Source organism: Littorina saxatilis, linkage group LG13 (assembly GCF_037325665.1).
Source record: "Littorina saxatilis isolate snail1 linkage group LG13, US_GU_Lsax_2.0, whole genome shotgun sequence".
NCBI lineage: Eukaryota > Metazoa > Mollusca > Gastropoda > Littorinimorpha > Littorinidae > Littorina > Littorina saxatilis.
The window spans coordinates 25,209,931-25,235,185 of record NC_090257.1 but is presented as its reverse complement, the minus strand read 5'-3'; the positions used below and the strand labels follow the sequence as shown (position 1 = coordinate 25,235,185).

The following is a 25,255-nucleotide window of genomic DNA, read 5'->3' as shown; positions in this document are numbered from 1 at the left end:
TGTGTGGTTATAAAGGCCTACATTTTAAAACGAATTTCCTTGAGAGCATACTAGTTTGTTCAGTTGTCAAACTTTCATGATTTTTGTTTTAAAAGACAAAGGAATAAGTCAACCATGTGCAGCTCACCAGAAATGTTCATGTATTGGTTTTGGTTTTCCAGCATATGCCAATGAAGTAGAAGTAACATTTGCATTATTTTCTCATAACATGGACTCTTCTCTAAAAAAAAGCTTTCTTTCTCACTCTCTTCAGCACACACATTTTACTAAAAAGTAAAAAAAAAACAACAGTGCACTCACAAAGTAACACACACACACACACACTCACAATGTAACACACACACACACAAAGTCACACACACACACACACACACATACATACAAGCGCATTGAGCATTATGATTATGTGCTATAGCAAATGTCCATTATTATTATTATTATTATTATACATCTTTTTAAGAATTTAGGGATCATATCACACACACACACTCACTCACAAAGTAACAAACACACAAACTCACATACATTAACACACACACACATACTCACAAAGTAACAAATTACACACAAACTCACATACATTAACACACACACCCACACAAACTCACATACATTAACACACACACACACACAGTGGAACAAAATGCTGAGCTGAAATATATATTTATTGCCTCTACTACATGAACATCAACTTGATGTTGTACAACATAATGACACGACCAAATATTAACACTTTATGAAGAGTACAACCATGTCAGATGGTACAGTGACTTGAAACATTCACATCAAAATCGCTTCAAGATAACACTCATTCTGATATTCGAAATACACTGTGCCACGTTTATGTCAAATGATCTAGTGAGACTGGTGAATTTGATCTTGGTTTCACATCATCTTTGCGCAGACACACACACGCAATAAAAAACACATTTGGATAACATCGTCTTCACAAATGAAATGACCACAGCACACATCCCGCGTGTCTCTGTCCAGGCATTTTCTTGATGGTGTCATGAACATGAAAATTTTTCAGGGACTTCAAAATGGCTGGTTTTCAATTGAAAAAATCCCGTTTACAAGATGAGAGCGATGTTTAATCATCCATATGTCTGTGATGCGAGAAATGTTGGAATTCACTTACCTGCGATGGAAGCTGTTTTTGAATGCAGATGCTGAAAGTGATGCAAGATGTTTGCATTTACATGCATGGGACAGTGCTCATGAAAGCGAATAAACAGAACAGTTCTGCAGTTGTATCCGAATAGTTTTGGATACAGGCATTGCGAACAAGGACACTTAGATTGACGATGTTAGAACAAAAGCATAAATCACACAGTGGGAGCTTTTCCGTAGCCCACAAAAAAACAGTACTGTGGGTTTATCAAATTATTTGTAATTCGTGTTTACTCATTCTTACTGGACCCTTTAAAGTTATACACACAATATATGACATATGACACCCGTTCAGGATTTAATGATGATAATGTCCGACAGTTCAACAGATAATCACCACTTACAAACTTGCTGATCTAGTGTGATTTGTGAATACATGCAATGAGAAAAAACAAGCGGAAAAATGTTTCCAAAATAATAAGTGCAAGCAATACATTCATATGTGATTTATCTTGTGTAAGGTGGACAAATGTCAAAACAAGTCTACAATAGAAATTGTCAAGGAACGCATTGTTCTGTTCATAATTTTCTTTTTTTGCTCTTAGTTTCACAAGACTTGATGTTTACAACTCTCAAGTACACACATGGTTCACAGTTTCGTGTGTTTAACATTTGTTTCTGATAATTAAATGTTTAATACTATATCTTTTCGTTGTATTTGTTTCTGATTGCGTGCAACACATATCTGATATTTACATAAAATATAGATAGTGTTTTTCTCAGAAACTGGTGAAAGCTTTAATAGTTAAAACCTTTGACCTGAGCAAATGACATGACCTTTGTTCAGATTGTGTTTTCTCAGAAACTGGTGTAAGCTTTAACAGTTAAACCTTTGACCAGAGCAAACGACATGACCTTTGTTCATGCATGTTGGTTTCTGATGACAAGATGTTTGACATTAATGTGCAAAAAACTCAATTCCTCTGCTTGCAGTGAGCAGCTTCCCAGCAAATAAATGCCATACTGTGTGATAGATCATATTAGTGTGTGATAGCTGAGGAGGGCACACTCACTGTAACAAGTTTATAGAGAGATACTGGCACAATAATTTTGTAGAATGCAAAGAAAACAAAAATGAATGTCACTGCAAGCTATGAGTAGAATGAGACAAACCAAAAATAGGCAGATGTTTGCAAAACAAGGATACACAAAGTACATGTTTACTTAATCAAAGTAACAATTTTCAACTTTCTTTCTTTCTTTATTTGGTGTTTAACGTCGTTTTTAACCACGAAGGTTATATTGCCACGGGGAAAGGGGGGAGAGGGGATAGAGCCACTTGTCAATTGTTTCTTGTTCACAAAAGCACTAATCAACAAATTGCTCCAGGGGCCTGCAACGTAGTACAATATATTACCTTTCTGGGAGAATGCAAGTTTCCAGTACAAAGGACTTAACATTTCTTACATACTGCTTGACTAAACTCTTTACAAAAATTGGCTATATTCTATACAAAAAAACACTTAACAAGGGTAAAAGGAGAAACAGAATCCGTTAGTCGCCTCTTACGACATGCTGGGGAGCATCGGGTAAATTCTTCCCCCTAACCCGCTGGGGGAAATTTTCAACTGAAATAATACAAACGTGAATAATCATAATTTTCTCACACATCAACAAATATTCATATATTACGTGCAATCAGATAATGTACTGAAGAGCTAACAGCAGTGTCACAGAAAAGCAATAATAATGTGAAATGCAAAAATGTTGGTGATTCCAAATTCGTTCCGTGGAAATTTATAAAACAATGCACAACCACACCTACCAAAAATTGCAAAAAAGGGGGTTTGCTTTATGTGTAGAGACACCTTCATGCAATTAAAAGGCCACCAAAGTGTATCATCATAAAGTTGTGAAACCAAACAGTGTGCATGCAAGATCTGTTTTCACAAAAGTCACAAGTCAATCATGGGTCAGACTACCTTTTTTTTTTTTTACTATTGACACATCAAACATTTACACAAGTGATTTTTTGCCTCAAAAGATGTCATGAATTATGAATAACTGTAGTTGATGATGTGCCAAGTTTGATGCAGATTTCTAGCAAGCTATCAGAAACACCCAAGTACTCTTTGCAGGGGACACAATCAAAAGTGCTGCTAATTTCAAACACCTGTTCACACTCATGTACATAGATAGATATGACTGACTATCGACAGAATTGAGAGCTGAAGGCTAAGTAATAGGAACAGATTTGACCAATACTTCATCGGTCGTTTCATGAGAATCACACATGATGGGATGAGGGCGGGGATGTAGCTCAGTCGGTAGCGCACTGGATTTGTATCCAGTTGGCCGCTGTCAGCGTGAGTTTGTCCCCACGTTCGGCGAGAGATTTATTTCTCAGAGTCAACTTTGTGTGCAGACTCTCCTCGGTGTCCGAACACCCCCGTGTGTACACGCAAGCACAAGACCAAGTGCGCACGAAAAAGATCCTGTAATCCATGTCAGAGTTCGGTGGGTTATAGACACACGAAAATACCCAGCATGCTTCCTCCGCAAGCGGCGTATGGCTGCCTAAATGGCGGGGTAAAAACGATCATACACGTAAAAGCCGTGGGAGTTTCAGCCCATGAACGAACAAACAAACACATGATGGTAAAGATGGTTTCTAGGAGTCCGCTTTCAATATGACTGAAGCTCACAATGTCAGTACTTCAAGCTACTTCTCAACACATTCTGACAAAAAAGTCAGTCAGAGGTACAGTCCTTCCCATGAAGCCAATCATTTACACCATTTGGCATTTCATTTTCCTTACTTTATTGTCCCATCGCTGGGAAATTTGGGTCGCTCCCAGTGGAAAGCTAGCAGCAACAGAGTCGCGCTACCCAGGTGTATGCGTGTTTAGGTGTAATCACCCACCTGCACTTATGGCAGAATGACCCAGGTCTTTTACGTGCCACATTGGTGACACGGGGGAGGGAGATGGATACCATCTCTGGGTCCGCACATAAAGTTGATCCAGGTCCGTCCCGGCCCGGATTCGAACCTGCGACCTTAGGATCACAAGTCCAGTGCTCTACCAACTGAGCTACCCGGCCCCACAAACCTGCCCAGGCTTTTACATGAGATAGCATCATCCTTCCACTTTGGATACATTCCAAAAATCCCCAGTCTGGCAGCTTTCTGCACAATATGTGCATTTTTGTTGAATGTACATGTATTTCACAGATCAAATTAAATGTCAGTTGTGAAATTAATGCAGCAAAACTCTCCGACTCTGCACAGGTAACAAGCCAGGCTGTTGAATTTTAGCACATGTCTATTAAATTGAAAGATGTTCTTATCCCATGCAGAAAACTCAACGTGTGTGGTGCTGAACATAATCGATTAAAGGCATACTCCTTCTCGTGAAAACAGGTTGACTCGCCATGATCTGGCCAGGCATTTACATGGGACAACATCAGCCCTCCACTTGGGCACACGCCAAAAATCAAAGTCCTGACAGTACTGCTTGTTGTGGTGAGTTGGAATCTTTTATGAATTAACTTCTGAAAAAGCCACCAGTAGGAGAATACTGGGAGAATGCAAGTTTCCAGTACAAAGGACTTAACATTTCTTACATATGATACTGCTTGACTAAAATCTTTACAAACATTGACTATATTCTATACAAGAAACACTTAACAAGGGTAAAAGGAGAAACAGAATCCGTTAGTCGCCTCTTACGACATGCTGGGGAGCATCGGGTAAATTCTTCCCCCTAACCCGCGGGGGGTACAGTACTGCTTGCTGTGGTGAGTTGGAATCTTTTATGAATTTACTTCTTAAAAAGCCACCAGTGGCTTCAACAAAATTATTTCATTAAAAACAATCCAGTGCGCACAGAGAGCACGCAGGCTATTCATTACATTTAGTCAAGTTTTGACTAAATGTTTTAACATAGAGGGGGGAATCGAGACGAGGGTCGTGGTGTATATCTGTCTGTCTGTCTGTCTGTCTGTCTGTCTGTCTGTGTGTGTGTGTGTGTGTGTAGAGCGATTCAGACTAAACTACTGGGCATATCTTTATGAAATTTGACATGAGAGTTCCTGGGTATGATAAATACCTTCGATGACGTCATATCCGGTTTTTTGTAAAAGTTGAGGCGGCACTGTCACACCCTCATTTTTCAATTAAATTGATTGAAATTTTGGCCAAGCAATCTTCGACGAAGGCCGGGGTTTGGTATTGCATTTCAGCTTGGTGGCTTAAAAACTAACGAGTGAGTTTGGTCATTAAAAATCGGAAACTTGTAATTAAAATCATTTTTTTATTAAACGATCCAAAAACAATTTCATCTTATTCTTCGTCATTTTCTGATTCCAAAAACTTGTACATATGTTATAATTGGATTAAAAACAATCTCTGAAAATTAAAAATATAAAAATTATGATCAAAATTAAATTTCCGAAATCGATTTAAAAACTATTTCATCGTATTCCTTGTCGGTTCCTGATTCCAAAAACATATAGATATGATATGTTTGGATTAAAAACACGCTCAGAAAGTTAAAACGAAGAGAGGTACAGAAAAGCGTGCTATCCTTCTCAGCGCAACTACTACCCCGCTCTTCTTGTCAATTTCACTGCCTTTGCCACATTAGTGGTGGACTGACGATGCTACGAGTATACGGTCTTGCTGACAAATTGCAGTGCGTTCAGTTTCATTCTGTGAGTTCGACAGCTTGACTAAATGTTGTATTTTCGCCTTACGCGACTTGTTTTTAGTGTGTGACCAAGTGGAGGGACGGTCTTATCCCATGTAAACACCGGGCTAGATCTGAGATGGTGAGCCAACCTTTTTTTATGGGAAGGAGTGTGCTTTTAAACACAGTCATGTACCTTGAAAGTGATTGGCTTACTCATTTCAGATCCGAAGTTTTTCCCCCCAGGCGTATGCTGCCATTACAAGCACAGTAGGACACTATGCGGGAATTTTGAAAGATGATGAGTCAAAGCTATGCTGAAGAAGGTGTAACGTCCAATGCAAATGATTTGAAATCTCATGTTTTAAGCACATCTCACAGAAATTCTGAAGCTTTCAAAGCCAGTGAAAGAAATATTGTGTAACACTGTATGAAAAGCTCTCTGGGTTGAATTAAGTTTGCCCTGTTTGAACGCCCTAACCTCGATGCATTAAAAGACAAACGATGTCCCCCTAAACATCAGCTCTGACACAAACACTTCGAAATGACTTGATACATTTAAACAAAAGCCCTTATCATTTGAGCTTTGCCGCAAGGACATACAACCTCAATTTGAAAACGTAGAAGATTCCAATTCCAAACCCGCAATAAAAAGAAGATTTTTAAACCAGCTACAGTTTGACATTCTATGTCACCAAAGATTAAAAGGTTGCGCATTATTGAAAAGTTTCAAGACTGGCGCAGTGGCGTGGTAGTAAGACATCAGCCTCCTAATCAGGAGATTGTGAGTTCGAATCCCGGTCGCTGCCGCCTAGTGGGTTAAGACTAGAGTGGAGATTTTTCCGATCTCCCAGGTCAACTTATGTGCAGACCTGCTAGTGACTTAACCCCCTTCATGTGTACATGCAAGCACAAGACCAAGTGCGCACGGAAAAGATCCTGTAATCCATGTCAGAGTTCGGTGGGTTATAGAAACACGAAAATACCCTGCATGCCTCCTCGGCGTATGTTGCCAGAGTGGCGGGGTAAAAACGGTCATTCACGTAAAAATCCACTCGTGCTAAAAACATGAGTGAATGTGGGAGTCTAAGCCCATGAACGAAGAAGAAGAAGAAGAAGAAGAAAAAGTGTCATTTGGTTTACAACCACCAATTCAGTTTACCCAAAGATTAAAAGGTATTGAAAAAGTGTGTCAGGTATACAACCACCAATGCAGTTTACCCAAAGACAATGACGAACAAACAATGAATCATATTCAACAGTGAACAAAACACGATGATACATGCCATGTGATATCAATTGACCCTGAGATAAGTCTTGTAGAAATTAATTCTACATTTGTTGTTCTCCTCCGACATGAAAAGCAAGGTCGATTTTGCTGACTTATCAAATTAAAATCCTATAGAAACAGTAGTCACTACTACGCTAGACAAAAAACAAAGATCACTAGTCATACTACAACTGTTAAATGCTTGTTACATTACAACATTAAGCAAGGGACTTGTGAATTTGTTCAAGACAATTATTTTACCCTGCACCCCCTAACCCCCTATTTTTTTTTCTTTGTGCACATAAGATACAAGCAGCTATTAGCCTTCAATCAACAAAGTAGCCTATTAATTAAGACACATTAATGGTGCAATTATGATTTCATCACTGCCTCACGTCAGCCTCTTCTCACTTATTCCCTAAAAGAAGCTGGAAAAAAATGGTATAATTTTCATTGGTTACCAAGATGTTACGCCCTTTTTCTGACCCCACTAAATGCCCCTCTTTCTTTATGTACACAGTCTTAAGCAAGAATATGTGCACTCAACTTCTCCTGTCAAACTGTACAAAAAAAGATAAGCAATATTGTAAAATCCAAAACAGTTACAATAATCAAACCTTGAAATCTCCATCGCACCTCTATTCGTCGCCATAGTTGTACAGTGGAACCCCCCTTTTAAGACCCCCCAATTTAAGATTTCCTCCATTTTAAGACCCTGCTTTCTTAGACATTCTGTTCATTACCTCGGTAAATGTACCTCCATTTTAGACTTCCCCGTTTTTCAGACCTGATTTTCTCAGATTTGTGGAGGTCTTAAACGGGGATCAGTCCCACTTTCTTTCTTTATTTGGTGTTTAACGTCGTTTTCAACCACGAAGGTTATATCGCGACGGGGAAAGGGGGGGGAGATGGGATAGAGCCACTTGTTAATTGTTTCTTGTTCACAAAAGCACTAATCAAAAAATTGCTCCAGGGGCTTGCAACGTAGTACAATTATATTACCTTACTGGGAGAATGCAAGTTTCCAGTACAAAGGACTTAACATTTCTTACATACTGCTTGACTAAAATCTTTACAAACATTGACTATATTCTATACAAGAAACACTTAACAAGGGTAAAAGGAGAAACAGAATCCGTTAGTCGCCTCTTACGACATGCTGGGGAGCATCGGGTAAATTCTTCCCCCTAACCCGCGGGGGGTGGAGTTCCACTGTACCAGTCAACAGTATCCATTTAAATCTCTATCTACCAGTCAACAGTATCCATTTATATCTCAATCTCATACCTGAATTTAAAAGAAAGGATCCAGGAGTACCACAACTTTTGATTCAGTCACAGTTGAGAAAAACATCAATAACAAACAACATGTCACACTCATTTAACGTGAGCCAACCACTCATTACACGTACCCACTACACGAAACCGTTATCCACAAACCACCGACACACCAGAGAAAAGATTATTCAGTAGAAGAGCAAAGGCTAAAGTGTACGGTATTACCAAAGACACACGCACACACAGTAATGGAGAGAAAAAAAATAATGATTATAATGGTACAAATCTACGCCAGAGAAGCTAGATAAGTCAGAAAGAGTAGGTGCATGCATAAAAACAGAAAATCTCCATTTTAACATTCACCCATCGTGTTGAAAATGAAGCCAGCGACACACGCGCATGTTTCATAGAATCCATTTCAGTCAGCACAAGTTATGGGCAGTCCCCAGGGCAGCAGGAGAAAAGTGGTTAAAACGGATGACATTTCAGAATGAAACGAGTTCAAACCCAAGTTTTTATCGTCTCAGTTTCACAACAACTGGCAAAAACTCTACACTGCCTCGGACACACAAACATAGGTGAAAGATAAAACTGATGAAAATCCAGAATGGTAAGGCTTCAAACCCATGTTTTTACACTCTCTCAGTTTCACGACAATTGGCAAAAACTTTCCACTGTCTCACAAAAACACACAGATCACTAAGCAGTCAACAATTTCACAATCTGTCACGCATTTGAAAATTAGCAAGATATTCTTCTGGTAAATCTTACTGAGGTAAGGTTAAGAGTGCTAAAAAATATGACCTGAACGTTCAGTTATGTTGCTACCTTGTGTTAAACAAACAAAACCCAGCTGTAAACTTGCATTTAGTAGTGCGAAGAAAACTCAGAAAAGGTAAAATACGCAATATAAATATCAAGATTTCTTTTACAAATTGAAAAAAAATATATAACAAAATTTTGACAAAAAGACAAACATGCCATTTTTTCCCCTCGGTTCCCGTTAGCATTTTCAAGGCAAGATCAGCACTCTCAACAAAAAAAACCCCACAGTTTCAAAAATAACAATCAGGAACAGGTTAAGTCTGCATCTAGATCAACAGCAAAGTAAAGCATGATGCATGCGGTTGTGAACTGAAGGCTGAAGATGACAAAAGCAACACTGCATTGTCATGGCTACAGCAATGGTCCCTTGAATTCTACATGAAAAGATACTTTTCTTCCTGTGTAAACGATCATGTAAAACCACCACCAACCTCAAGGGATAAGAGCATCCTCCAGTTTGAACATGTACTAAAAATCAATAGCATGGCTGCTTTCTGTGCAGAGTGGGAATATTTTGCTAATATAATTCTGCAGATTGACTTTGGATTCATTCATTCAGCAAAAAAAAAAAAAAAAAAAAAAAAAAAAAATATATATATATATATATATTAAACAATATAAAAGAAAAAAATTCCACTTTGCACAAAAAGCAGCCAGGCTGTCAATTTCTGGTATATGTCCAAGTGGAAGGAATTTTTCTCCTGGGTGAAAGCATGGATGAATCTTTTTTGATTCACAAGATGGTCTACACAGGATAAAGAGGTATACCTACTACTTGCAGATCTCATTTAATAATTTTCCTTCCACCGTTTAGTAAACAATTAACATAAGCTAAAAGCAAAAGGTCCCACAGAATATGTTATTACCATCAGGTCTGATGTTTGATTGCTGCCCTATATAAGACTGCACAATGTGGGAAAATAAAATTTGCTAGCATATAACGTAGAAGTATAAAATAAAATAAAAAAATAAAAAATCTAACACATTTTCATACAGACTATTATGGACAATAAACATGATCTTCTTCTTTAAAAAAAAAAACACACCCACCCCAACATAGCAAGAAAATTAAAATAAAACAATATAACATGGAAAACAAGATTAAAAATAAATAAAATAGAACCAAAAACCACATCAAATTAACACCAAAATAAATTAAACAAGAGGCGAAGCCTTCAAGAAATAGACAAACAGTAACACAAACTCACTACACGAAGCTTCGCAAAGTCTTAATACCAAAAACCCGCAGCTACGGCGTGGTACTTTGACCCCAACATCGCTTCTCAAGTTTTCCACATGCGAAGCTTCGCCGTAGCTCGCAACGAAGTTGGTTTTTTTTGTAAGAAGAGTGCTTTTCGATTCAAGATGGACGACGAAATCAGACTCAATACCATAGGGAAGAATGCATTTATCGACTTTGGTTGACCCAAAGTACAAGAACTAACCTCCTACCTGTATTATTTCATACTGCGATGCATTGATGTCGAATGAAACTAGAAATCCCAGCGCTCACGCCAACTGGTCCCGGCCGTGCTCAGTCAACGAAATAGAACACATACAATTAACTTACGTCATCATCAAGTACGTAAAGTACAATTTGTGACGTAAAGTACTCAGAAAGAAGCACACCACGCGCTGGTCGAGACTACGTGCATGCGCTTTCTGACTAATAAGATTTGAGACGCCAAGACATGAAAAGAAAAAGATAACTCTTGCCTTCCAACTAGTCTCGGCCCGCTCAAAACCGAGACTTTCAGTAATTCCTTCGCGTGACGTCTAACCCTCTTACGCCATAATGTGACGTCTTCAAATGACGAAATGTTAAAGTTTCTACCACAGACATACACACGCACAAACACACACACACACACACGCACAAACGCACAGACAGACAAAGTTACAATCGCATAGGCTACACTTACGTGAGCCAAAAACTATAAAATTATAAATTTTTGTTTTTAAACGCAACAAATACAGTAGCATATATGCTCGACTATTATGAACAATTTGCTGGTTTGGTTTCTAGATCCTGATGCACGAACAGGGAACCTCCCTTTAAACACCAAAGCACCCCTGCATAATAGTTTAAAAAAAAGAGAAAACAAATTCTGCCAATAATGGCATAAGTTTTCCATATCACGCATAGAAACGCCTTTTGAAGCTTTGTGAGCTACGGCAGAAAATGGAAATACAGCAAAAGAGAAATTGTTCCTTGAGTCCAAACTGAGATCAAATTAATGTGATGTGAAAAAAAAGCGTTTGTTTTCACTGGGCACAGGGAAATAAAAGTACACTGCAAAGAGGCGCCATCTGAAGTTTTTTTTTCGTATTTTGGTCTACTTTATTTCCAATATGTGTTGAATCAAACGGAGGTATGAAGACAAAATTAGTTACCCAAAAAATGCCACTATCCTGTTTGTTGCCCATCTCCTTTGAATATAAAATCAGGCGTAAAACAATTCAAAAAGCATAAAATAATGTCAATAAGAGACATCTTTTCACATAAATAGTGCCAAAATGTTCAACAGTATTTAAAAGAATAAAGTAAACCAGCACAAAAAAATGCAAAAACCAAACAGCATATAGTAAAAAAAAAAATTCAAAAAAATCCAAAGGTAAGAGATAATATTATTATGCTGGAGTCTACAACAGTACCCCTGCTTCCTATCAAGAAAGTGTGAATCTAATTAATGATAACTTTCATAGCAACTGAAACATGTAAACATCATACAGTTTTTACCTCAAAACAAGTCACACTTATGAAAATGCGTACAGTGGAACTCCCCTTTTAAGACCTCCAAAAAGCTGAGAAAAAAACAGGTCTTAAAAAGGAGGGAGTCTTAAAACGGGGGTACATTTACAGAGAATATGAATAGTAAATCTGAAAAACTAAGGTCTTAAAACGGAGGAAGTCTTAAATTGGGGGTCTTAAAAGGGGGGTTCCACTGTGGCATGGTAAGATGACTACGAAGGCTTGAATAAATTCAATAATACATGGTTGATTAAACAACCGCTACAGCGGAACCCCCTCCACAAGTCGGACCAACTTAGGTCTTGAAAGGGACGGAAACTTAAAAAGGAGTTCTTTCTTTATTTGGTGTTTAACGTCGTTTTCAACCACGAAGGTTATATCGCGACGGGGAAAGGGGGGGAGATGGGATAGAGCCACTTGTCAATTGTTTCTTGTTCACAAAAGCACTAATCAAAAATTTGCTCCAGGGGCTTGCAACGTAGTACAATGTATTACCTTACTGGGAGAATGCAAGTTTCCAGTACAAAGGACTTAACATTTCTTACATACTGCTTGACGAAAATCTTTACAATGGACTATATTCTATACAAGAAACACTTAACAAGGGTAAAAAGAGAAACAGAATCCGTTAGTCGCCTCTTACGACATGCTGGGGAGCATCGGGTAAATTCTTCCCCCTAACCCGCAGGGGGTCTTAAAAAGGAGGTACATTTTCAGAGATTATGAACAGAAAATCTGAGGTCTAAAAAAGAGGGGGAGGCCTTAAATTGAGGAGTCTTAAAAGGGGGGTTCCACTGTACCACAGTATTTGTCATTCGATTTTAGTATCAATCTCACCAACACAACCACCCCAACCCAATCCCAACAGAATAATAATTCCACAGTGGTACCTGTGATGTGAGGCCTCCCTGATGACCTCCCAAGAAAGGACACTGTTTTATCCCTTTCAATTGATTAAACAAAAGTTTTCTTCTCATGCAAGGCCACCTGCCATGTAGGGACACTTGGCTGGTCCCAGGGGTGTCCTTTCATCGCAGGTACCACTGTTTAACAAAGGCTTTAAGGCTAAGGGAAGTTGCACACAGAGATGTCTCAAATACGTCACACAATCACACCCAACAAAGAAGGGAATAAGGCTAGCACAAGTTGCACACAAAATTTACTGCCATTTTTCACACAAACACACCCATTCAAAACGGAAAAGGCGAGAAGAAGTTGCACATAAAACTGACTGCCCTCTGTCACACAATCACAATTCACATTCAATCCAATCACACCCAATAAAATAGGGAAAGGCTGGGACAAGTTGCACACACAAATTACTGTCATTTGTCGAACACTCACATTCAATCCAACAGAAAAGCTGAGGACAAGTTACACACAAAAATGAAGGCCATTGGCATTTCTCACACAAACACATTTAATCAAGATGGAAAAGGCTAGAAGTTGCACATAAAACTGACTGCCTTCTGTCACACATAAAACTGACTGCCTTCTGTCACACAATCACAATTCACATTCAATCAGCTGCAAGCTCTGAGAAGTCGGGGACAAAAAAAAGACGAAGGGGAAAAAAACTGGAGAAGACGGAAAATGGAAACTGCTGCCCATCCGGAGACTGCGGTCCACAATCATCATGCGTGGCCATTGGTCTTCTGAGCTACGTAGTCACTATAGCCCACAGTGATTTTCTCACTGCGATAGCGAGTCAGTCGTATAGTCTTGCGCACATCCGGTGTGATTGGTCCTTTAAAACCGCCTTTTCGAAGTAAAGAGTCTATGGTTTGAATGCGGTCCCAACCTGAACAAAGAAGGAAAGCAAACATTTGGTTTAGTCCAACAATTCTGGTTTACCTGCATAACACAAACACCGATCTGTAAGACGGACCATAGCTTCATGAGCTAGATGGAATGATCCTTCAGCAGAAGAAGAATCCTGTTCCAGAATCTTTGCTCAAAACCTGCCCTGATCTTTTCCAGAAAATAATTTACTTGAAATTGTAAAACAAAAACACACAAATTGACAAAACTAAGACAAGCATATTGAAAAACATTTTTTTGTTGCAATCTTGGGACCTCAATAAGGAGTCATTATTTTTTAATCTTTAACAATGCCTAAAATCCGCGAGTTGGCAGAACTGTCTTCCAGACATGCTTCAGCTTGATCAAACACCTGAAAAGAAAGGCCACTCACTCAGAGTGACCGTTTACCTGTCCCTTAATCCTTGACCCTGGCAGCATATTCTATTAGAAAAGCTTTGTACAATGCATCATGAGCGCAACAAATATGCCAAGAGAAAAATAATGGTATGCAGTTAATGTTAATTATAAACAAGGCTCTTTTCCTGCAACAGATTATCTCTGCTCTTCCAACACAGGAGTCGCGCTGAAATTTATTGATTTCCGTAAGTTGACGCAAAACAAGACATAATTTTTAGCAGAAAATGGCTAATGTGTATGGCACCTGAAAAATTATATCTTTATGCACAATTCTGTAATCAGCGCAACCCCTGCAATATAAAAGAAAGTTAATACTTATTGCATCCAATTTAAGGCACTCACTCCCAATACGGGCTGAAATGCATCCATGTTGGCAGGTGAATTCTGGGGAAGACGCCAGAGAAGATATGTCCTAGACTTTCTCTGAATCTGTCCGAAGGTAGATTTACCATATTGAGTTGCCTAAACTTGGGAGCTATCACAGAGTCAATTTGATAAGTGTCTTCTCCTTCTTGTCGATAACACTTATATTGTCAGGCCGGACGGCAAGACGAATGATGGTGTCTTCTCCAGGTCTTCCTTTCTGCCGCATAGCTTGCAGTGGAGGGGAAATGCAGTGTCAAAACAGCAGCTGTTATTAATAGGTACTCCCAAGGAAAACCTGGTGATGTTTCATTGAACCATCTGCATTCTCTCATCCCCATGCAAACAGTAGATTCCTAGAATAGCTGACAGCATAAGCTCTCCCAGAATGGCCCTTGTAGGAGGTGGAAGTACTGGTAGTTGGCCATTTATTGGTTTCCATTAGAACAGCAACAAAATGCAGAACTATCCTGTTCTCCTCATTGGTGGTAGGCTGCAGCTGTAAGGTCCGGAGCAAATCCCAAGAATATTTGGTGGCGCATAATCTACAGGTGATATCCCTGGCTGGGTTTCAACCTGCACTGGGCAGGCTAGATGCAAAGGCAGCAAGTTGCGACAAAAAGGATAAGAATAAGTTAAGAAAACATGATTTTTTTAACAATCTGAGGCAGAGTCACAAGAGATATATCCATAGTCTTGGTGACCATGACCATAATTCTCTGTATTAAACTTCCCACGACAAATCATCACAAGTTTAAGTGTAGTGACAGTTGAGACAATGCCATCAATAAACATGGACAGAAACTCTGAATTTAAACTAAGCCCTGGGGTGATTGATAGAAACAAAACAAAAAAACAAGAAAAAATAGAGAGAGAGAGAGAGAGAGAGAGAGAGAGAGAGAGAGAGAGAGAGAGAGAGAGAGAGAGAGAGAGAGAGAGAGAGAGAGAGAGAGAGAGAGAGAACAAACGAACGAACAAACTTTATTTTACAAGGATAAAGGTTTAAGGCACACTGCGGCGAACTGCCTTGTCTAACAACCTGTCCTTAAACAAATACTAAACTTATAATATCCACTAAAGAAGCACACAAATGGAACGAATTGATAGATACAAAATTCTAAATGCAACCAATATAAAATGTAAACAAAAATGAATGCGGAGAAAGTTAGAAAGACCACAATAAAGAAGAGAGGTAATGGAAAAAAACAAAAGTAAAACAAGTCGCGTAAGGCGAAAATACAACATTTAGTCAAGTAGCTGTCGAACTCACAGAATGAAACTGAACGCAATGCAACGCAGCCAGACCGTATACTCGTAGCATCGTCAGTCCACCGCTCATGGCAAAGGCAGTGAAATTGACAAGAAGAGCGGGGTAGTAGTTGCGCTGAGAAGGATAGCACGCTTTTCTGTACCTCTCTTCGTTTTAACTTTCTGAGCGTGTTTTCAATCCAAACATATCATATCTATATGTTTTTGGAATCAGGAACCGACAAGGAATAAGATGAAAGTGTTTTTAAATTGATTTCTAAAATTTAATTTTGATCATAATTTTTATATTTTTAATTTTCAGAGCTTGTTTTTAATCCAAATATAACATATTTATATGTTTTTGGAATCAGAAAATGATGGAGAATAAGATGAACGTAAATTTGGATCGTTTTATAAAAAATTTTTTTTTGTACAATTACAATTTTCAGATTTTTAATGACCAAAGTCATTAATTAATTTTTAAGCCACCAAGCTGAAATGCAATACCGAAGTCCCGGCTTCGTCGGAGATTACTTGACCAAAATTTCAACCAATTTGGTTGAAAAATGAGAGCGTGACAGTGCCGCCTCAACTTTCACGAAAAGCCGGATATGACGTCATCAAAGACATTTATAAAAAAAAAGAAAAAAACGTCTGAGGATATCATACCCAGGAACTCTCATGTAAAATTTCATAAAGATCGGTCCAGTAGTTTAGTCTGAATCGCTCTACACACACACACAGACAGACAGACAGACACACACACACACATACACCACGACCCTCGTCTCGATTCCCTCCTCTATGTTAAAACATTTAGTCAAAACTTGACTAAATGTAAAAACAACAGCAAAAAACAAAAAACCAACGCACATACGACTAACAAACAAACAAAAGAGAGAGAGAGAGAGAGAGAGAGAGAGAGAGAGAGAGAGAGAGAGAGAGAGAGAGAGAGAGAGAGAGAGAGAGAGAGAGAGAGAGAGAGCAACAGACAGACAGAAAGACAGAAGGAGAGAGAAACGAGGAACAGAGAGAGTTAGCAAAAGCTTGAAGAGGCATTGATGAAAAATTATACCACAAATAAGACCTTTTCTTCCAGTGTCAACTGTCATTCTCTGCTGTGTCAAGTTATCAATGATTACATGAATACATACAGACCTGTTTACCCACACTTTGACTTTGGTATACTTTTCACCGAGATTCAGCGTATTTTCAAAATATTGAGAGTATTTTGCAACTCACAAGAAACGTTCATGAGCTATTGCTTCAAGGGCAGCAATAACATTGTCCGTTTTCAGAAGTGGAACTTTTAGGCGTTACTGCTTTTCGCTTCGACATTTTCGTCAACGTGCTGGACTCGACGACAACAATGGCGGCAGATAAAATCTCGTCATATCACGTGATTACATTGACCAATCGTCAAAGCTGGATTTTATCCACTTGGCTATTGCGAGAACAGGTTTGGCAACCTACTTTCGATTTCTTCTTCTTCTTCTTCCTTGATATTTTCTACGATCGTCATATTTTTTTCTCTCCAAACGTATTGGTCGTATCCTTGGCAACTTTGCGTACAAAATACGGCGAAATCGTATGGGTAAACAGGTCTATTCATAGCATGATAATGTTTACACACTACCATAGCTGTACAGTCACATCAATTCTGTTAACAAAATGTGGCCTGGACCAATCCAATAGAGGATGCTTGGATTAACAAATGTACTTACTCAGCCAGCAAAATTATAGACATTTTCCACATGAAAAGTAATACTAACAGTAACACTACTAATAGTAGCCAATGCCACTTCATACAAAAATCATATAAGAAAGATTGAGTCAAAACCAATGGCTTACCTTGTTCTGTGGCAACTTCTGGCAGGTAGGTGGCGGTTTTCTTGTGACCTTTCTCGTTGACGAACTCGATACGAATTCCATTCCCACCGACCTAGGAAAAAAAAGACACAAAAATACAGATGAAATGACAGCAAAGACCAAAATCATAATGCCAAAGTCACTGATTAAAACACAGAGATGTGCAAATAATTTAAAATAACTGATGAGTTTCCTCTAACCTCAACATCTGATGATACATTGTTATGACAATGGGACTGGGTGGCCGAGTGGTAATGCACTTGCGCTCGGAAGCGAGAGGTTGCGAGTTCGACCCTGGGTCAGGGCGTTAGCAATTTTCTCCCCCCTTTCCTAACCTAGGTGGTGGGTTCAAGTGCTAGTCTTTCGGATGAGACGATAAACCGAGGTCCCTTCGTGTACACTACATTGGGGTATGCATGTTAAAGATTCCACGATTGACAAAAGGGTCTTTCCTGGCAAAATTGTATAGGCGTAGATAAAAATGTCCACCAAAATACCCGTGTGACCTGGAATAATAGGCCGTGAAAGGTGGATGCAGCGCCTATAGGCTGTTGATCTACTGGCCGATGTGAATGCGTGATATATTGTGTAAAAAATTCCATCTCACACGGCATTAATAGGTAACATGCGCCTTGAGTCGCCTTGTGTGGTGAGATACGTGCGCGATATAAATCCTCGTAAATAAATAAAAAATAAATAAAATAAATAAATGACACCACAGGCATCTGTATTTGCAAAGCTTTTGAGGTAGCCATAACAAAAAGGCTGTACAAGTTGCAGCAATTTCTTTAAAGCTTCAGGCAGTGCTTAGCTTCACCTTTCATTTTCATTATCCGATCGCTGGGAAATTTGAATCACTTTCTCCCAGTGGAAAGCTAGCAGCAACAAGATTCTCGCTACCCATGTGTGAGAGTGTTGAGGTGTGATCAGCCACCTGCACTTATGGCAGAAGGACTGAGGTATTCTACGTGCCAAAGTGGCAACATGGGGTTGGACATTGATACCATCTCTGAGTCTGCACACAAAGTGGACTCGTTTCCGACCCGGATTCAAACCTGTGACCTGCGGATCACAAGTCCAATGCTCTACCAACTGAGCTACCCCCATGTGAAAAAGTTTAACAGCTCTGCCAAAATGCTAGCAATACGAATGGCAACTTCAAATAAATTTCAGTATGCGACATCCCCGGTAGTGTGGTTATTAGTGTGTCTTGGACAGGGGGGCAAACGTAGTGAGCATTTAAAGTTTAACAGAATGAATCTATCGGTCCCCCAAAATGGCGTATGGCTGCCCAAATGACAGGGTAAACAAGAAGAGCAAACGCTCGATCGAGTCACTTTCGCAGTTCTGAATATTATATGAGGCATCAGATGGACAGGAAGAAATTGCTATTCACAACACAATGAGTCACGTTCACATAAAATTTGAGCCCGGTCACTTTTATAGTTTCCGAGAAAAGCCCAACGTTAAGTTGTGTGTTGCCGAACAGAAAAGGCTAGTTATCTCCCTTGTTTTTCTGATAACGTTCGTAAAAGGCTACAGATGTAAATACTTTGATGTAAAGAATAATCCTACAAAGTTTCAATCACATCCGATGAACTTTGTCAAAGATATAAAATGTCTAATTTTTCCTTTGACGCTGACCTGTGACCTTGAAAAAGGTCAAAGGTCAACGAAACCATCGTTAAAGTGTAGAGGTCATTGGAGGTCACGACTAAACAAAATATGAGCCCGATCGCTTTGATAGTTTCCGAGAAAAGTCCAACGTTAAGGTGGTGTCTACGGACGGCCGGCCGGACGGACGGCCGGACGGCCGGCCGGACAGACTAACACTGACCGATTACATAGAGTCACTTTTTCTCAAGTGACTCAAAAACGGCATACATGTTAAAACCCACAAGTGCAAAAAACATGTGACGTGGGAGTTTCAGCCAATGAACGAAGAAGAAGAATCTCTCCACCCCCGCCCCCTAAGCTGCCGAAACATGCCAGTGTGTTTGTCAGTGTGTTTACCTACCAGTCAAGGTAGTCACAGGCCTCTTCTAAGTGTGCGAGGATAGAGACAGAGCAATGAAGTTTGTGAAACATGTCAGTGTGTTTGTGAGTGTGTCTGTCAGTGTGTTTATCAGTGTGTTTACCTCCCAGTCCAGGTAGTCGCGGGCCTCTTCGAAGTGTGTGAGGATGGAGACGGAGCAGTGAAGTTTGGAGAACTCCTCCTTGGTGATGGGGTCGAAGCGGCTGTCCTTCATGGCACTGCAAACACAATGACATCACAATCTGTTATAGTCATTACACACTGTTGCACTTCGAGGAAGCCAAGGCGTAAATCCAACATCCACAGTTTTTGGTTCTCCCCCCAACCCTTGTTTTTCCTCCCACCCATAGAATTTCTTTTCACCCTTCAAAAAACGTTTTTAATAAAAAAGAAGAAAAAAAGAAGGAAAGGAATGTTCAGTGTTCAGAAGGGAAGCTAACCCTCTATAACTTCCAAAGGACACATCTGGCACGAGTTCTCACCAAAGACAAGTCTTTGTACAAAAGAAATAACAAAATCTACTCAACGACTGAATTAAAATGTAAAAAAGGTTGCCACAACCTTCGTACCCTAACTGTTAAACAAACATTTTGTTCTGCCTAAACAGAAGTCTGCCCACAGGCAGGTGCAAAGACTACAGTGGCCCGCCAATTTGATCTTTTGTCATTTTGGGTCTTTAGTTTAATTAAAGGCACAGCCTGTCCTGTGTAAAACTTTGGCTCACTGTCTCCAATCTGGTCAGGATTTTACATGGGATAAGACCATCCTTCCACTTGGTCTTTTAACTCTAAACAGTTCTTACTATTTTCATCCTGTATGCATCATATTAGCCTAATGTCGCATGCACAACCATACTAAGGCCAAAAAAAAAAATTAGGTGTGGTTACGGTAACATAGCCAAAAAAAATAGGGTGGGAAGGTAGGCAATCACTTTTTTTTTTAAACTTTTTTTCTAATGTGTACAAATTAAACCTACTTGACAGGGAAATAAGTGTGCGACTCGGGCGCTTTCGCTTTCATTGCGTTTTCTGCACTCGTTTTCTTTGTTTTTGTGGTGGTTTTTTTGACAAATGTAATAAAAAGTTATAGGGTCGGCCCCTAAAAAATAGGGTAGGTCGGGTTACCGTAACCACACCTATTTTTTTTTTTAGGCCTAAAAAAAGATTTTAATCGCCCATTTTTCATTCACTCAACATTCAGACAGAGGGAAAAATCAAGAAATGTCATCTTTTGCCAGCACCATTTTCAATGTTAAGAGTTCACAAACAAATTACAGTATTCCTTTTGAACAAAAGGACATGGCTTCACAAATGTTTTCATTTTTGTCACTGGAGTAAAGAGCACACATAACACACAAGGAAAACACAAAATAGCACACAATAAAGATACACATGTGATGTCCATTGTCATATATAGTCTGTACCGGCCTTTTGTTATTGAAATTTCTGTTTACATCTGTCTGCTGCCCCCCCCCCCCCCCCCCCCCCCCCCCCCCTATACAGCTGCTCACACCTGTCCGCTTTCAAACTGCAAATGAATTCTAAAATGTTCACTTAAGAAAGCTAATCCAACATTTCCTGTATACTTGAAACAAAGGTATTCGTTCCAATGGATTCAGCCCTTGTCTGCATTTCTTCCCTCTGGCCCCCGCACCATGTCTTCCAACGTCTGCGTTGGTAAGTCACAACAGGAATGATGAGATGCTTGGTTGTTTCTTTGAAGCTGAGAGAACATTACAGTCTACACCACAACAGCCTAACGGTCTGACAAGTTCTGATTATCCAGCTGCAGATATCGATCAAGGCTGTAGTCAGGGGGGTTCCTGAATCCTTGATCTTCAGTGTTATAATGTTATATCCCTGGTGCCTGAAAACAAAAAATGTTTACATCAAAAGAACTCTTCTAACCAAGTCACAAATTTATTAGCTAGCATCCAGCCCCATGATTTTAGGTCAAAACTGAGAACCTTAAAATTGTCTGAACTTCACTGTGATTGTGTGAACAGTAATTGTTATGTAGCAGTGACCTTTGTAAGAAATCCAGTATGAAGCAAGCCACTATCGACCCTTTTATTTTCTTCAAATGGTCACGAAAGCACTTATAAAATTAGATTTAACAACGTAAGGTCTCTTTGAGTTAAGCTACTGTCAAAAATCAGGGCAATTTATTTAAAGATCCAAACAAGCACTTACACATGTATTCGGGAGAGAAGATCGATGCAATGGCAGTAGGAGCTATAATGCTTGCTCCAAAGACGTCGTCATTGGCGCTGGTGGTGTCGACTATCTCACAGGTTTCCTCATAGAAGCTGTCAAATGCTTTTCTTTTGTCAAAAAAACTTGTTCGAACTCATTGTAACAAGATAATGATCGCAGGTGAACAACCCAGTCCGCGTCTCAGAAAATAGGGCATCAAAGACAACAATAACTGCATACAGCAGGTTTTTTCTCTCCAAATTACAGTCAAACTTGTTTATAATAACAACCACCCAAGCGATCGTTCAAAAGTGGTTGTTATACGAAAGCTTTGGAATTGAAAAGTTGAATAATATTGAAATTTGAAGAAAAACTTGTCTGGGATCCTTGGGATGGTCGTTGTGGGCAGGTGGTCGCTTTCGAGGAGTGGTTGCAACGGCAGGTTCGACTGTAGTAAGTAATGACATTCTTAGGTGTCATACTCTCTAGTGTTATGCGCTGCTCATTTTACCCATTCCCTTATCGAAAATATGTACAGTATTCTGATATATCTCTAACTGAACAAAAATTGCCTGTAAATCCATTGATCACAGTTGATTGAAATCAAAGAGAAAGAACTGCAGGGAGTTTAATGGTAAAATACAAATGGAACCCCCCTTTTAACGACCTTCAAAAATCTAAGAGAATCAGGCCTTAAAAAGGAGGGAGTCATAAAATCGGGGGGGGGGGGGGGGGGGTCTTAAAAGGGTGTTCCACTGTACCAGAAACTAATGCAGCTGATGTGTATTCTCACCTTGTGACAGCATACTCCTTGAGGCCGTTTTGAAGATTGGTTGGAGAGAACGTCCCGATACAACCTCGCAACCGCCGGTCACGTCCCATCTTCCATGTTACAAACAGTGGACTAAAAGAAAAAAATGGCATTATTCTAAGACTAAGGAGCAAGGAATTAAAAAAAATACAGACAAGATACTAGCGTTTATTACCAGCATTATGTGTGGAACTAAGAGTAAGATCCTGTGTTCTTTGCCTATCTCTACGTGTATTACAAATTCTGTTTCACCATATGTTTAAACCCAACCATTTACGTTTACAGGACATTGACTAAATTTGGTCCAAACAAGTTAGGGGCATTTGGAAATAACCCTAACCAAGTGTTGTTTTCATGCCTCTGTCTTCAGTCACTTTTTATATCTGAACTCTGGCTGGTCGTCCATCAAATTATAGTTTTGACATGCAGGAGGTCTTCTGACTATCAATTTTCCTACTAAGCAGACAAAGCAAGAACAGTTGGACCTATACATGTTTTCAATCCAGGTTCAACTGACCAAGTTATATGTCCTCTGAGTATGGGAACAACATTAGTACTAGTAATAGTTAACACTAACAGTAACTCCATTAACACTGTACAATGGACAACTGATCATTACAATGTATACATACATGTATCTATTGACAACGACATATAGACAAGGACTGAGACATGCAAATCAGCAATGTAGGTGTGTGGTTTTCCGAGTCTGCACTGCAGCACAAAGTATAGCATCTCCTCTGTACATTATGTGTGGAGAGGGGGGGGGGGCATCATTTTATTTTGAAACCATTAGTCATCCAAGAGTGTTGGTGTATGTCAGAACATTTTCTTTATTATTATTATTATCATTGTGATCATTTTTATGCGCCTAATCTAGATATAGCCCTAGGCGCTTACATATTAATTTCTGCCGTTTGAAATGGAATTTTTTACAGACAGACAGACAAACAGACATTTTTTACACACAATATATAACGCATTCACATCGGCCAGTAAAGCTCAGTAGCCTATTAGGCGAGCATTCACCTTTCACGGCCTTTATTCCAAGTCAAACGGGTATTTGGTGGACATTTTTATCTATGTCTATACAATTTTGCCAGGAAAGACCCTTTTGTCAATCGTGGGATCTTTAACGTGCACACCCCAATGTAGTGTACACGAAGGGACCTCGGTTTTTCGTCTCATCCGAAAGACTAGCACTTGAACCCACCACCTAGGTTAGGAAAGGGGGGAGAAAATTGCGGCCTGACCCAGGGTCGAACACGCAACCTCTCGCTTCCGAGCGCAAGTGCGTTACCACTCGGCCACCCAGTCCTTATGACACAAAGACCTTCTGCTTTGGTAAAATCAAAACCAAGAAAATTAACTTTCTACTGCTAGAAGATTGTGAATGTGTGCATGTGTTGATCCTACTCAGTCTTCCTTTTAGCAGCAAAATGTACAGCAATGTGTTACTGTTACTATAGCTTACAAAACATCATGTAAACAACGGCAAAATTATCACATTTATTTTATAATGTATTGACCATAGCTTGTGGGTATGTTTCCTCATTAGTCATGCAAAGCATGAAGTTGGATGAACAAAAATAGGCCAACCCAAGTGACTTCATCTGAGCCATGTCTAATTTTAGAACAAAGGCTATGCACCACAGCTCAGCAAAATACCCTACTTCCCCCTACACATAACTGGACACACAGCTTCCCTGACCTTCCTTTGTTTGGCTACAGTTCAGGTTATTCGTGTGGCTATTTGGCTTGCCCCCCAAAAGGTCAGCTTTTAGCGACATAAATGTATGGTAGGGTCTAGTTTGCAAGTCACTCTCACAGCAGGAAATTCTTTGTGAAAAATCAGCATTTTCTTACACAACGGGCCGGGAACTGAGGATCAATGGGAATGCTTAGTTACTGTGTGGATTTCCTGTTTTGAAGTTAATGTTGTGGCCACTAGGTCGTCTACCAGGTATACGAGGTGTAAACTTCGGTCTAAAAATGTCCGCAAATACTTCTTTGAGGGGTCGAAAAGGCTTGTTATTTCAAACAAAACGAGGATTCCGAGACCCCAACCTTACATGGAAATATGTAAACATTACAAAGAACCCCCCTTTAGGTAGAAGTGGACTTGCCCACAAAGAAAAGTGACCACATGGTTAGCCTTCAAGGATAAAGAAATTTAACATCAGTGACGCAAAAAATCACACTTTAGAAATGATACATAATAATCCACATAAGAAAAATCTAAGAATTTATTGATTTGGGTAAAAACCTCATAAATAGGTCACATTAAAAATCCTCAGTTGAGGCCAATGGGCTATACTCACTATGGCTCGTTGGTGAATCGGGGTGTTACCTTCCCGAGATCATAACTGAATAAATGACTATGGAGGACATCGAAGCAGAAAAAACACATATCCGGAATGGCCACGGTATATGATGTTTTGTGAAAGTTTGGATGAACAGATGATCCATTGCAACATATCGACGGGAGAGAGTTGTTAAGCTTTTGTTTCTTCACACCACAACAGCTGGCAGCCATCTTCGAAGTGCCCCCCGCACTTCCCACTCAACTCTCGCGTGATTGGACAACCA

The 25,255-nt window shown here is 39.6% G+C and overlaps 1 protein-coding gene across 1 annotated transcript; it reads right to left on the bottom strand.

Annotated features, from left to right (window-relative positions):
• Positions 1-647: 647 nt before the first annotated feature.
• LOC138945352 (nuclear protein AMMECR1-like) lies at positions 648-25,249 on the bottom strand. Its single transcript, XM_070316780.1, has 5 exons — positions 24,988-25,249; positions 22,649-22,759; positions 19,764-19,878; positions 17,608-17,698; positions 648-13,726 (listed from the first exon to the last, which is right to left on the bottom strand). The coding sequence occupies exons 1-5, from the start codon at positions 25,200-25,202 to the stop codon at positions 13,560-13,562; spliced, it is 699 nt and encodes a 232-aa protein (XP_070172881.1). The 5' UTR covers positions 25,203-25,249; the 3' UTR covers positions 648-13,559.
• Positions 25,250-25,255: the final 6 nt, after the last annotated feature.